The following is a 13622-nucleotide window of genomic DNA, read 5'->3' on the forward strand; positions in this document are numbered from 1 at the left end:
TGTGTTGCCCCCCCCACCCCTCATCCTGCTGGGTGTGAACCCCGCTGCCCCACGGAGGGAGGCTGTGTGGGGTTGGGGAGCACCACCAGATGCTCCCTGGGAGGGTTTGGGGGTCTGTCCTCCCCCCACAGTGCTGTGCCCTGAGGAGGGTGCTGCCTTGCGTAACGCTGTGTTGTGACGGAGCGGGCATGGGGGGGGAGGGGGGGAGTGGAAGCAGAAACAACAACACGGGGATGGCACTGCTGGAGCGTTTTGCGTCTCCTCCTGTTGTGGAGGAAACCTGGGGGGAAGCGTTGGGTCCTTTCGCTTTGCTCCTTCCCGCGGCTTTGGGTCCGGGTTGGTGCCGCCAATGGAGGAGGAGGAGGAGGAGGTGGAAGTGCCGTAGCTCAGAATGCGGGGAAATGGGGGCACAGTGCTGTCACTGCAGGGATGTCACCATCCTGCTGCTGTCACCGAGCCCCAGTGCCCAGTGTCACCCCCACCCCAGTGCCACCGGATACAACCAGAGCCCCTCTAGGTTCTGCCTTCCACCCTGCCCTGCCCGCGGGTGGGCACAGGGAGCTGCAGCCCTTGGGGACCCCCATTCCCACGTGGTGTTTTTGGGTTATGTCCAACCCCCGGGGCAGAGTTGTCAGGGTGGCACCGGGGACGGAGGAGGCAAAGGTCGCTGGGGGGGGGTGAGGGAGGGGCTGGCAGAGATCCCGTGGGTGCATGGCTGTGGCACTGAGCAGGGCCGGGAGGGCCTTCCTGTGTGGGTGACCACTGTGGGGACCCCCGTGTCACCGCTGTGTCCTGAGGAGCAGCGCTGGGGGAGAGCCAAGGGATGGGGACGTGGTTTGCACCATGCGTGGCCAAACCCTGCGTGTTCCGGGGGGCGGACGCTGGGCCCCCCCTGATAGTAGAGGGGAGACTTCTGCTGCCTGGAGATAGCAGAGAGCTGGGGGCAGGGAGGTGACTCCTGCAGGATGGACGTGGGGACGCGTGTGGTGACGGGTGGTGGGGCAGGAAAGGGGGCAGCACCCCATGGCTGAGATCCTGTGTGGGTAGCACACCGGTGGTGACAGCGCTGTCACCAGCCCCTCCCAGCCCCCCCGTGTGCTCTGCCAGATGTTGGGCTTCTAAAGGAGCGGGGGGGGGGAGGAGGGGAGAGCTGGGTTGTGCCCTGTGGCCGTGCGAGGGCCAAACAAATCCTCTGGTGGGCTCCCTGGGTTTGGGAGCTCGTGAGGGTGCTCCCTGCTCCTGGCTCTGAAAGGAGGAAAGGATGGTGACCTCGTGCACACCGCGAGGTGCCCGGGCACCGCCACGCTTGGCAGTGTGCTCCCCTGCTCCCCCCGAGCCCCATGTTCCCAGAGAATGTAGGTCAGCTGACTACAATCACTGCTCTGTGCTGCGTGCTGCTGGCTGTGCCGTTGTCCTCTGCCGACGTGGGGCTGGGAGCGTCGTGCTGTGGGGACAGGGGACACCTACTGCTGTCCCCGAGCACTCCGCCGGGCTTCTTTCTCCTAAAAATGAAGATGTTGGCTGTTCCCTTCGGTAACACCGCGGGGCGGAGGGGACGCATCCTTCTTCATCACGTGCAAAAGCAGAATTGTGATGTTTGGTTCTTTAAATGCTTTGAATTTTTTTCCTGTTTGTTGGTGTTTCCAGGTCTGGGCGTTACACTGGCAGCCTCGCAGCGATGCCGCTCCACACCGCCAGAGCCGCCGCGCTCCTCGCTTGGGTAACACACAGTGATGGTGCTGGGGGGGCTGTAAGGACCCCAAGGGGCTCAGGCTTTGGGGCTGGGGACAAGAAGCCACGGTGCTGCTTGGGATTTGAGTTGTGGGTGCTGCTTCCTGAGCTCCTCCCTTCATTTCTAGGTGAACAGCACCAAGGTGTGCACGGAGCTGCTCGGCGATCTGTCCCAGCTGCAGGACTGCCGTGTTTTCATCCAGATCATCAATAAGATGTGAGTGCTCAGGGCAAGGGGTGTAATTACCTCTCCCACCCCCTCCGGGCAGCGGGAGTTGCTTTCCTTCCTCAAATGCTGCTGGGAGAAGGAAGGGGTGTGAACGCTTCTCCTGGAGGGAGGGTCCTGAGGAAGCTGTGGGTCCATGAAGGAGCATCCCACGGAGTGGGCACAGACCCCTCCCCTCTTGACCCATCGCAGCACAGGGCAGCTTTTGGGGCGGGGAGGGGCAGAACTCCAATCTTGGGAGCTGCATCCGTCACTTGGAGCGCAAGGGTGATTAAAGCTGGCGTGTAATTAGTGCCCCAGCGAGCCGTGCTCCCGCAGCCGGTCCCGAGGAGCTCAGTCCTTGCTATAATTATCTCCAGCACGGTGTAACAAGAGCTGCTCGGAGCAGGGCGGGGAGGAAGGAGCCGTGCACCGAGATATATTTAGTCAGAGCTGCTTCACCTCTCCGGCTGCGCTCTGGCTGGGATTAGCCGGGATCACAGCACCATGCGCTCACCCCACAGCCAATCCCTGCACCAAATCCCCCCGTTTGTGGTGTTGTGAGGGTGAGCACTGTCGGCAGAGCGTGGCTGGCAGGCACGTGGTCTGCATTTGTGTTGGCTGCGCTGAGCAGAAGCGTTGGACGAGAGCCACGGCAGCCAGCTGCGGTTCCTTCCTTAAACCCAGCAGCTTTGCTCCTCTCTGTGATTTGCCCTGCCCAGAAGCGAGCCCCAGAGCACAGCGTGCAGTGTGGTGTGCTGATCCTGGGGGGGCTGGAAGCCCTGAACCCCCCCCGCCGGTTTTATCGCGGCTGCCAGCAGCAGGGATTGCTCACTTTGCTGCCAGGCAGCTCGGGGAAAACCCCAGCTTGCAGAGAGCCAAAGAGCCGCCTCTGGGCTGTGAAAGCAGCCTTTGTTCCACCTCTTGCATAGCACTCACGCTGCCCGTGCTCTCTTGCAGCCACAGGACTGAGGAGGGGGAGTCCGTCCTGGAGCAGCCCCTGGCAGAGCGAGCAACCTTCATCTGTGGTTTCCTGCAGAGTAAGAGCCCAGCATGGTCCCATCTTGCAGCCTGGCCCCTTCCCTGCAGGCACACATCTGTGGTGCCCCCGGGTGCCTGGAGGGCTGTGTCCCAGCATCAGGCTGCATCTCCTTTCCTTCCTTCTGCTCTTCCTTGCTCCTGTGCTTGGAAACCTTCTTTTGCATTGCAGAGCTCTGCAAGCACAAATCGGCCACGGAGAACCTGGTGTCAGCACAGAAGCTGCTGGAGGGAGAAGAGCTGGAGTTGGCCAAGGTACCTCGGTGCCACGCGGGTCTTCTGGCCCGTCACACGTTCTCTCTGCCGTGAGAAAACGTGGGATACCCTGGTGGGACTGCAGTGTCCCCGGGGCTGATGGTGGCTCTGAGATGGTGGCTGCACCTCGAGGAGTGTTGGCGCGTGCCTGGTGCCACCTGACTCCCCCTGACACACGGCCTGCTTCCAGGTAGCCGTGCTGCTCCTGTACCACAGCTCCATGAGCAGCAAGAGCCCCCGGGATTGGAATGAGTTCGATTACCAGGTCCAGGTAATGCCCCGAGGTCCCAGGGCTGGGTGTGCACCCACACCTCCATCCCAGAGCTCACCTGGAGCCCTGCTCTCGTGGCTCCTGTCCCACAGGTCGAGCTGGCCACCATCCTCAAGTTCGTGCTGGACCATGAGGAGAGCCTGAGTGAGAACCTGGAAGCATTCCTGCAGCGCAGAGGTGAGCGTGGCACTGGGTCGAGCCTGGTGCTAGCTGTCAGCAGTGAGGTGTGCAGGGAGGAAAGAGGAGGGGTCTGTCCCAGCTGGGATCTGGTTGGGACTTCGGATCTGAGCCTTCATCCTTCTGATTCCTTCCTCCTTGTATGAAACCAAAACCTGAACCGTGCTCCTTGCCTCCCAGCACCGCTATCCTCGCCCGGGACATCCAGCAGCAGCTCTGAGGAGCGCTCGCCAGGGCTCTCCCACCCGCAGGTGCGCTTCCTGGAGCTGCAGAAGATCGCCTCCTCCTCCTCCTCCAGCATGAACAAGTACGTCCTTGTCCTCTGGCACGTTTTGGGGGGGGGACGGGACATGGAGGTGTCACCAGGGATTCTTTGCCAATAGCAAGCACGGACACTTTCCAGAGCAGCTGGTGTCTCCTCCTGTCCTGGGCTGGGTTGCAGGGGGCTGGGCTCTGTGTCTCTGATGCTAAGCAGCGTTCCTCCTGCAGCATGCTCCCTGGAGCACCAGCCTCACCTGTGGGGGATGTCCTGCAGACCCCTCAGTTTCAGCTGCGAAGGTTGAAGAAGCAGCTGGCTATCGAGAGGGAGAACCGGGACGAGCTGGAGATGGAGCTGGCAGAGAACCGCAAACTCATCACTGAGAAGGGTAGGTGCCTGGGGGGGTGTCCCGGGCACAGGGAGGGTCTCCAGGGCAGGGACCTGTGAGTTTGGGACTTTCTGTGATGGCTTTGACCCCACTAGAACCGTGCTCAGGTCCTGAGCCCAGATGAGCACAGCATGCAGCTTCAGAGCAAGCATGTTGGGATTGGCTCTGCTTTGCTCCAGTTCCTCCTTTCCTTTTTCACTCAATAAATTCTGGGCAACCGGAGCTGCCTGAATGATGCCAGCGCTGCCCAGTCTGGCTCCTTGTGCCTTAGCTTTCCCCTGGGCAGAGGGATGAGTGTCCCACGCTGTGCTGGGGGCTCAGCCTAGCAGCAGGGGGTGGTGTGCCCTTCTCGTGGTGACGTGCCCTCTTTTCCACGCTCTCCAGAGGCTCAGATCAACATGATGCAGCACCGCATTGACCGCTTGGCTCTGCTCAATGAGAAGCAAGCTGCAGACCAGCTGGAGCCCAAGGAGATGGAGGAGCTGAGGGAGAGGAACGAGAGGTAACGCTCGCGGGTTTCTGTGTCCCTGAAAGCTTTTGGGGTGATATTGGATGCTGTTTCCTAAAGGTTCCCATTGCTGGAGCCCAGCTGTTGGATTTGGTGCAGGAATCTTCAGTGCAGCCACCGAGCTCACGATGGGCTGCAGCTGAGCGAGCCCAGAAGCTGCTTTTGGCCTAAAACTATAAATCCTGAGAGTGGGTCTTTGAGCTCCCATCCCTTTGCCAACTATTAGTTGCATCAGATCTGAGCTGGGTTAGAACTGTCATTGCCGTGCTGTGTCCCACTCTCTGCCCCGTCCCCTGTCTGCAGCCTGGAAGCTGTTTCACTGATTTTTTTCGTGTTGCAAAGGTTCTAACTGGAGTCCTGCAGCTCTGGTTCAGAGTGGTCGGGGCCACACAGAGCTCAAACACCAACTGCCCCAGCCGTGTTCTGCTTCATGGCTTGTCAAGGCCCCACTTAGGGCTTTCTCAGCACCACGCAGAGATGCCCGCATACCCTGGTGTCCCCAGTGATGCCCTCTCTTCCCTTGCTCTTGCTGAGATGTGCCACTGCTCTCCCACAGCCTGCTGGTGCGCTTGCACGAGGCCCTGAAGCAGTGCCAGGATCTGAAGACGGAGAAGGGCCAGATGGACCGCAAAATCAACCAGCTCTCCGAGGAGAACGGGGACCTTTCCTTCAAGGTACGGGGCTGCACTCTCCTGTTTTGCATCTTGTTGGCAGTGCTCCTTACAGACAGCCCTTGAAGCAAGGGCAGCATCAGCCTTTAAAAACAAAAGCTGCGTTGGCAGTGGGTACAAAGTACATTTTGGGTTTGTCCTTTGTGGTCTGTAAATGTTGCCTGCGTTCAGCACCTTGGATGTGGTGTGGCTGATGAAGCCCTGCAAGCACCCGGATTTGGGATGGCCTCCAATGTTTCCATGCTGAGCTGACTTCCCTGCTTCCCTCACAGCTGCGGGAGATAGCCAGCCACATGGTGCAGCTGCAGGATGCCCTGAATGAGCTCTCCGAGGAGCACAACGCTGCGCTGACGCAGTCCCAAGCAAAGCAGGCGCAGCTGGAGGGCGAGCTGAGGGCTGTGCTGCAGGAGAAGGTGAGGGGCTGGGGATGGGTGTCCCCTGAGAGCAGCAAGTGTCCCCCGCCTCCTGCCCTGCTCCATCACCTGTCTGTGTCTGCAGAAATGTCTGGAAGAGAAGGTGGAGATCCTTCAGGGGAAGATTTCCCTGCTGGAAGACCAGCTGGCCAAACTGGGAGACTGCAGCACGCAGGAAAAGGGAGAGGTCATGGGTGACGTCCTGAAGGTACAGACAGGTTGTTTGTGATGAGAGCAAGCTCAAAGCTCTTCCAGCCATGGCAGTGCCCAGCAGCCCATCCTGCTATGCCCCAGCATGCAGCAGTGAGGGGACAGAGCTGGGTGCTCCCTTCAGGGTGCCTGCTGTGGGGCTGAGCATGCCATCTGCACGGTGTTTGGGACTGCAGCTCCCTGCTGGCTGCCCCAGTGGGGATGGGGCTGCTTCTGCACAGTGAAGGAAGGGGTTTTTGCTCTCAGAAATGCCTGAAGTGAAGGCAGGGCTCGGCTTGCTGGGGGTGTGCAGTGGGCTCACTGGCTGTAAAGTTCTTGTGGAATTGTTGAGTGCTGCTCGAATGATATCTGGGGATGTTTTTGTTATGTTTTCCCTCCTTCCTTTTCTCTCCGCCAGCTGGAAGAGCTCAAGCAGGAGGTGTCCAGCCTCACCACCAAAGGCGTCAAGCTCCAAGCCTCCGTCCTGCAGCTGGAGGAGGAGAAGAGCCAGTGGGATGCAGCACTGCAGGCGGAGCGCAGCCGCTTTGAGATGGAGAAGTTCCAGCTTGGCACCCACATCTCCACCCTGCAGAGCTCCGTCTCCGAGCTGCACCTGGCCAAGGAGAAGCTGGAGCAGGAGCTGCGGGCACAGGAGGCGCGCCTGACGGCCCAGGCGGACACACTGAAGGCAGAGGTGGACAAACTGAGTGGATTCCTGCAGCAGCAGGAGCAGGAGGCAGCTGGGCTGCGGCTGCAGGCAGAGAAGGAGCGGGTGCAGGCAGAGGAGCTGCGGCGGCGGGACGTGGCCTCCCAGGAGGCTGTCAGCGAGCTGAGCCGGCGCGTGGAGCAGCTGGGTGCCAGCCTCAAGCACAGCGAGGGGGAGCTGGTACGGGTCACGCAGGAGGCGGAAGGGAAAACCAGGCAGCTCGGGGCTGAATGTGAGAAAGCTGTCCAGGAGAGGGATGCAGCCCTGCAGCAGCTGCAGCACTTGCAGCAAGCCAAGGAAATGCAGCTGGCGGCCCTGAGCAACCAGCTGCAGAGCCTGGAGGCGGCCAGCAAAGCTTCGTCCATGGAAATGCAGCAGGAGAAAGCTGAGTTGAATGAGAAGGTCCAAGAGCTGCAAGCCCGTGTGCTCGAGCTCAGTGCACAGTGCCAGCAGAGCTCGGCCCAAGCGGGGAGCACCGAGACGCTGCGAGCCCAGCTGCGGGAGCTGGAGGGCAAGCTGAAGGAGAGCCAGCAGAAGCTGGCTGACAAGGAGAAGGTGGCCAAGGAGAACACGCGCCTGCAGGAGCGGCTGCTCTTCCTGGAGGAGTCGGTACGCAACACTGAGGGCATTCTGGAGGACGAGAAGAGGAGGGCAGCTGAGAGTCTGGAGGGGAACCTGGCCCGGATTGCAGAGCTGGAGGCGGAGAAGCAGCAGCTGGTGCAGTGTGGTGAGCAGGCCCTGCAGGAGCGAGGAGAGGAGCTGGCCAGGAGGCAGGCACTGGAAGCACGGCTGCAGCAGGTGGCAGAGGAGCACCAGGAGGAGACGGCAGCCCTGCAGCGACAGCTGGCCGAGGTGGCCAAGGGGGAGGAAGGAGAGCGTGGCAGGCTGGAGAAGAGGCTGCAGGAGCTGAGCCGGGAGAACAGGCAGGTCTGCCAACAGCTGCAGGCCGAGCAGGAGAAGGTGGCAGACCTGGAAGCCCGCATGGCACGCATGGCCAGTGAGCAGCAGGAGCAGCTGGCCGCCCTCCAGGCCCAGCTGGCCAGCACTAAGCAGAAGGAAGGCAAGGAGCAGGAGAAGCTGGCGAGCGCAGAGCGCGTGGTGAAGTTGGAGGCAGAGGTGCAGAAGGCGAGCGAAGCGCTCGAGACCATCTCCAAGGAGCTGTCACAGGAGAGGCTGAAGTCCAAGGAGCTGGAAGCCGTGGCCATGCAGGAGGCCGGCGAGGTGGCCCGGCTGAGCGCGGCGCTGGAGGAGGCGGCTCGGGAGCACGGGCAGGAGCTGGCACGGCATGACGAGGAGGCAAAGCGCCTGCAGAAGGAACTGGAGGACGCCAGGGCTGATTGCGCCGCTGAGAAAGCACGCAAGGCAGAGCTGGAGGTACAGCTGCAGAACTCCATCAACGAGCAGCGGGTGGAGCGCTCGGTGCACCAGCAGGAGCTGGCGCGGTCCTTGGAGCTGATCGAGGAGAAGGAGGGAGAGCTGGATGAGCTGCGGCTGAAGAACGTCTCGCGGGGCGAGGAACTGAGGGACCTGCAGAAGACGGTCAGCAAACTGAAAGGGGAGCTTGCCTCGGTGGAAGCGGTGAAGGAGCGGGCATCCAAGATGGACAGCGAGCTGCAGGGCTTCCTGGAGGCTGCCCGGAGCCGGGATGCCGAGGTGGACAGCATCAAGGCGGTGTACGCCAAGGAGGCATCCCTCAAAAACCTGGAGGAGAAGATTCGCCACCGAGAGCAGGAGTCTGGCTCCAGCCAGGACCTTTACCAGGAGAAGCTGAAGGAGGCCCAGATGCTGAGCGTGGAAGTGGAGCGGCTGGAGCAGAAGTGCCGGGAGCAGCAGGACACCATCACAGGGCTGGAGAAAGCCGTGGCTGAAGGTCGGGCTGCCGCGTCCCAGCAGCAGCAGGCAGAACTGGAGGCGTCACGGAGGGAAGCGGCGCAGCACCGGGAGACGGCAGCAGAGCTGCAGAGGCAGCTGGAGGCCTCACGCTCAGCCCAGGCCCTGCAGGATGGCGCCATGGAGAGCCTGAGGAAGGAGCTGCAGGACAAGAGCAAGGAGCTTGCACAGAGCAAAACGGCCGTGGCTGCTGCCGAGAAGGAGCTGGCGTCCCTGCATGCTGCGGCGCAGGAGAAGGGCCACCTGGAGGAGGGCTGGAAGGAGCAGCTGTCGCAGTGCATCCAGGAGCTGGAGAGGAAGAACAGCCTGCTGGGCAGCCTGGAGCAAGAGGTGTCCATCCTGCGCCGGCAGCTCTCCGAGAAGGAGGGCGAGAGCAAGGAGCTGAAGCGCCTGATCATGGCCGAGTCGGAGAAGAGCAAGAAGCTGGAGGAGAGGCTGCGGGTGCTGCAGGCCGAGATGGCCACGGCCGCGTCGCGGGCGGCCGAGCGCTGCTCGCTGATGAAGGTGGAGGTGCAGCGGTGCCAGGAGGAGATGGAGAAGCAGCGGATGACCATCGAGGCACTGAAGAGGGACCGCCACTGCCAGAGCGAGCGCGAGGAGGAGTTGCGGCAGGAGGTGAAGGTCTGTCAGGACAAGTTCTTCCAGAAGGAGCAGCTCCTCTCCTCCCTGCAGCAGGAGCTGGGCAGCGCCCAGGCGTTGGCCGGAGAGGTGGTGCCGCTGAAACACCTGTGCCAGCAGCTGCAAGCTGAGCGTGCCTCGCTGGAGAGCAAGCACCGCGAGGACCTGGAGCAGAGGGCGAAGGCCACCAACGCGCTGCAGGCGGAGCTGGCCCGGGCCAGGCTGGAGGTGGCCGAGCTGCCGGCCCTGCGTGACAGAGCAGCTGAGCAGGAGCGTGCGCTGCAGCGGCTGCAGAAGGAGGCAGCGAGCTCCAGCGAGAGGCTGGCAGCCCTACAAGCAGCCAACGGCCGGCTGGCTGAGGAGAACCGTGCGCTGAGTGAGAGCGTGAGCCGCGGGCAGCAGCGCCTGGATGCTGAGCTGGGGCAGGTGAGGGAGAAGCACACACGGGAACTGGAGTGCGTGAGGCTGGAGGCGGAGAAGGCGATGGCCAGCAGCAGGCAGGAGGCCGAGGAGGCGGCCAGGAAGCTGGAGGCGATGAGCAATAAGTATGAAAACGCCAAGGTGAAGGTGCTGGAGGAGAGACAGAAGTTTCAGGAGGAGAGGCAGAAGCTGATGGCGCAGGTAGGGGCTGGTGGAGCTCCGCAGTGTGGGTGCACGACGTGGGTTTTGGGGCAGAGCGCTCGGGATGGGACTGCGCCACGGGGAGGGCACACGGGCTCCGTGTCACTCGCTTCTGCTGGGTCTGCCCAGGGCTGTGGTGGCTTCCAGCTGACCTGGTTGCTTCTCAAAAGCCCTCGGAGCCAGGGCTCTGCTCCCACCTCATCCCCATTCCTAAGCCAGGGGCTGTCTTACGGCCCAGGTTCACCAACCCCAGGTGTCTTTGCTCCAACCCCATCCCTGTTCCTAAGCTGGGGGGTTATCTTGAGGCCCACGTTCATTAAGGCACAGGGGAAGCCCCGATTTCTTCGCAGCCCTACAAACCCTTCTCTTGGGCTCCTCGGGGTGGGAGCTGGGGGGGTCCACACTTGCAGGGGGCAGTGCCCTGTGCATGCCATGTATTCACCCTTTCCTTTTTGCTTGCCACAGGTGGAGCAGCTAGAGGTATTTCAGAAAGAACAAGCAAAGCAGGTAACACACATCGAGTGTCAGCTGCTTAAACGGTGACGGCGCGCGGCCCCATCCGCCTGCCAGCAGAGCTGCTGCCTCCTTACCCACTGATGGCAGCGGGGTGTTCCCAGCTCCAGGTCCTTGGGCTCTCATGTTCACCCCACAGGGAGGAGAAACAGGGTCCCACCCTTCCACCCTCACAGATTGGGCTGGAGGTGTTGGATTGCGGGTGTTTTTTTTATTTTATTTTATTTTATTTCTTAACGCAGCATAGATCTCAGAGCCAGCCTCTGGGGAACTGCTGCTGCTCGAGCAGACGTGGCCAACGTGGGGCTGCTCCTCACGGGGTCACCCCCATCCCCTGCCCCACGTTGTGGGGACAAAGCCCCCATCCCTGTCCCCAGCCTAGGGGCTTTGCAGGATGCTCCCTCGTCCCTGGGGAGGTGACAGCCCCTGGGACAGCGCATTGAACTTTGGCACGGCAAAACTATTTGGGGCTGAGCTTCCTCCTGCTGCTTGATCCCACTGTGGACAGTTGGCGCTGGAGACGGCAGCATCGGCCACGGGTGTGCAAGGGGATGGCCAGGGGAGGGGAGAGCAGACTTTTCCTTCCCTGCCTGCTGCCCTCGGGTGACCAACCTGTGCCTTGCCAGGTGGAGGAGCTGAACAAGAAGCTGGCACAGCATGAGAAGGCCGCGCGGAGCCAGCAGCAGAGAGTTAAGGTAGGTGGATGGGGATGCTCGGCAGCTGGGGTGGCTCTGCTGTGGAGCTGGGGGAGGGTTCTGATCCGATCCCTCCCATACAGGTGCTGGAAGGAGAGCTGCAGAGTGAAGCCACGCGCCAGCAGGAGAGGGTGGCAGAGCTGCAGGAGCAGCTGGCACAGAAGGAGCAGGCGGCCGAGCACTACAAAGCCCAGGTGAGCTGCTGCAAGCTGTCACCATCCCTGCGCTCAGTGAGGAACCTCGACGGCCTGCTGATTTTTCTACTCCTTCTGCTTCTTCTCAGATGGAAAAGGCAAAAACTCACTATGATGCAAAGAAGCAGCAGAACCAGGACCTGGCAGAGAAGCTGAAGGCCATGGAGCAGCTGCAGAAGGAGAATGCGGAGCTGAGGACGGAGTCGGAGCGCTTGGCCAAGGAGCTGCAGCAGAGCGTGCTGCAGGCCAAGGAGGCCGAGCTGAGCTGCAGGGAGCTGAGCGGGCAGGTCCGCAGTCTGGAGGCACAGGTAGGCACGACCCAACTCTCTGCCTTCCTCCTTCCTCTTCCTTGCTGTAAGAGTTGGCCCACCTCTCCCTGCTTCTCCCCAGCTGGAATTCGCCGACCAGCAGCTTCGGGAGCCCGGCAAGTTCCCGGCCCCCAAGGCCACGCTGAAGGAACCGGAGAGCTTCCGCCAAAATCCCTCCGACCTCAGCACCGACAGCCTGGACCTCAGCCTGGACGAGGGGCAGCCACTCAACTCCACCAGGTACAGTGCTGCCTTGTGGAGCCCCCAGCCCCGCTTTGCCCCCCAGCCCCACGCTCAGCCCTTGTGCCCCATCCTGCAGGAAAGCCACCCGCTCGCACTCGGACGGCTCAGCCGTGCCAGATGGCGCAGAGCCACGCACGTCACAGCGGCTGCCACGGAAGGTGGAGTCCTTGGAGAGCCTCTACTTCACACCCATCGCCAGCCGCACGCAGCCCAAGCTGGAGAGCAGCGTCGGTTCTCTGGGCGACGTCTCGCTGGAGTCGGGCTGCAGGACGCGCTCGGGGCGCCGCCGCACCACGCAGATCATCAACATCACCATGACCAAGGTGAGGGGGGCCAAGCCAAACGCAGGGCTGGGGGTCTGCTGCATCACCTCACTCTTCCCCTCTTCCTTCTGCCAGAAAGAGACCACCACGGAGGAGCCGGGCGGCGCGGACGCGTCCTTCAGCAGCATCCTCTCCGAGCAGCCCCAGAAAGCCGCCCCGGCGCGTTCCCGGCTGCGCTCTGCACGCTCCCTTGCCAGCTTCCCCTCGCAAGACTCCCTGACCAAGCTGGACACCTCCTCCCCTCAGGAGCCATCAGGCCACGCTGCACTGCTCAGCCTCCCCGGCTACCGGCCGGCCACGCGCAGCTCGCTGCGACGCTCTCAGGCGGGCAGCAGCTCCAGCTTGGGTGAGCGGGGCCGGGTGGGCGGGGAGCTCTATCCTGGTCTAAACACGGGGCTGCCCATCTCCAGCTCTCACCGTTTTGCCTTCAGGTCGCAGCAGCATCTACTTGGGGACGTGCCAGGACGAACCGGAGCAGCTGGACGATTGGAACCGCATCGCCGAGCTGCAGCAGCGCAACCGCGCCTGCCCGCCGCACCTCAAGACCTGCTACCCTCTGGAGAGCCGGGTAAGGGCAGCGGGGGGCACCCAGCCACCCCATCCCACCGCACCCAGGTGCGTGCGGCCCCTGACTCCTGCTCTTCCCCGCCCCTGCAGCCCTCTGACTTGCTGGGCACCATCACGGATGAGGAGATGAAGACGGGCGACCCGACGGAGACGCTGCGACGCGCCAGCATGCAGCCCTCGCAGATCGCCGAGGGGACGGCCGCCCGCCGCGGCACGCTGGGAGGGGGGTGGGCTCACGGTGGCATCACCACCCGGCAGCAGCGCAAACGGCTCTCGGATGAATCCCACCAGGGCCCCGAAACCCCTGAGGTGAGCAGAGACCCCTCGACGTCCCACCCTGAAGATCGGGGTGCGATGCGTCGGATGCTGCTGGGCGCGGAGACTCCGTGCCCTTCTGACTTTCCCTGCTCCTGTCCCAGCTCTGCCCCCCGCCCCCGGTTATGATCCCATTTCCCAGCTGAACGTCCCCACTGATCTCTCTTGCTTCTCTCCCAGTCCAAGAAGCCTGTCAGCTGCTTCCCACGCCCCCAGACCCCCCGGGAGCGGCGCAGCTCCCACCTCAGCCGGCGGAGCGAGCAGCAGGCGCCCAGCAAGCAGGTGGGCAGCTCAGAGGGACTCTGGGAAGGAGAACCGGAGCTCCCTGGCCCACTCCGAGCCCCTCACCATCCTTTCTCTTCCTCCCAGCCCGAGCGGCGCCAGTCGATGGCCTTCAGCATCCTCAACACCCCCAAGAAGCTGGGAAACAGCCTGCTGCGCCGAGCTGCCAACAGGAAAACCACCCCCAAGAATTCCCCCCGTGGCACAGCGCGCCGCTCGCCCCGCATCGCCTCCGCCAAGTC

General features: G+C 62.6%; 1 protein-coding gene across 1 annotated transcript in view; it reads left to right on the top strand.

The window, feature by feature from the left end:
- The first annotated feature begins 1150 nt into the window (after positions 1-1150).
- The window catches only part of NUMA1 (nuclear mitotic apparatus protein 1), a 12579-nt gene continuing 107 nt past the window's right edge, over positions 1151-13622 (top strand). The window contains exons 1-24 of the mRNA XM_031557526.1: positions 1151-1720; positions 1860-1948; positions 2897-2976; positions 3147-3229; positions 3420-3500; positions 3593-3677; positions 3858-3984; positions 4167-4324; positions 4709-4826; positions 5389-5506; positions 5776-5916; positions 6002-6124; positions 6524-9940; positions 10406-10447; positions 11080-11148; positions 11232-11342; positions 11432-11650; positions 11733-11890; positions 11970-12216; positions 12292-12562; positions 12648-12784; positions 12874-13092; positions 13279-13380; positions 13468-13619. Coding sequence (XP_031413386.1) covers positions 1679-1720; positions 1860-1948; positions 2897-2976; positions 3147-3229; positions 3420-3500; positions 3593-3677; positions 3858-3984; positions 4167-4324; positions 4709-4826; positions 5389-5506; positions 5776-5916; positions 6002-6124; positions 6524-9940; positions 10406-10447; positions 11080-11148; positions 11232-11342; positions 11432-11650; positions 11733-11890; positions 11970-12216; positions 12292-12562; positions 12648-12784; positions 12874-13092; positions 13279-13380; positions 13468-13619 — 6389 coding nt within the window. The 5' untranslated portion in view covers positions 1151-1678. The remainder of the gene's footprint in view (positions 1721-1859; positions 1949-2896; positions 2977-3146; positions 3230-3419; positions 3501-3592; positions 3678-3857; positions 3985-4166; positions 4325-4708; positions 4827-5388; positions 5507-5775; positions 5917-6001; positions 6125-6523; positions 9941-10405; positions 10448-11079; positions 11149-11231; positions 11343-11431; positions 11651-11732; positions 11891-11969; positions 12217-12291; positions 12563-12647; positions 12785-12873; positions 13093-13278; positions 13381-13467; positions 13620-13622) is intronic.

This window comes from Meleagris gallopavo, unplaced genomic scaffold (genome assembly GCF_000146605.3).
Source record: "Meleagris gallopavo isolate NT-WF06-2002-E0010 breed Aviagen turkey brand Nicholas breeding stock unplaced genomic scaffold, Turkey_5.1 ChrUn_random_7180001844183, whole genome shotgun sequence".
Classification (NCBI taxonomy): domain Eukaryota; kingdom Metazoa; phylum Chordata; class Aves; order Galliformes; family Phasianidae; genus Meleagris; species Meleagris gallopavo.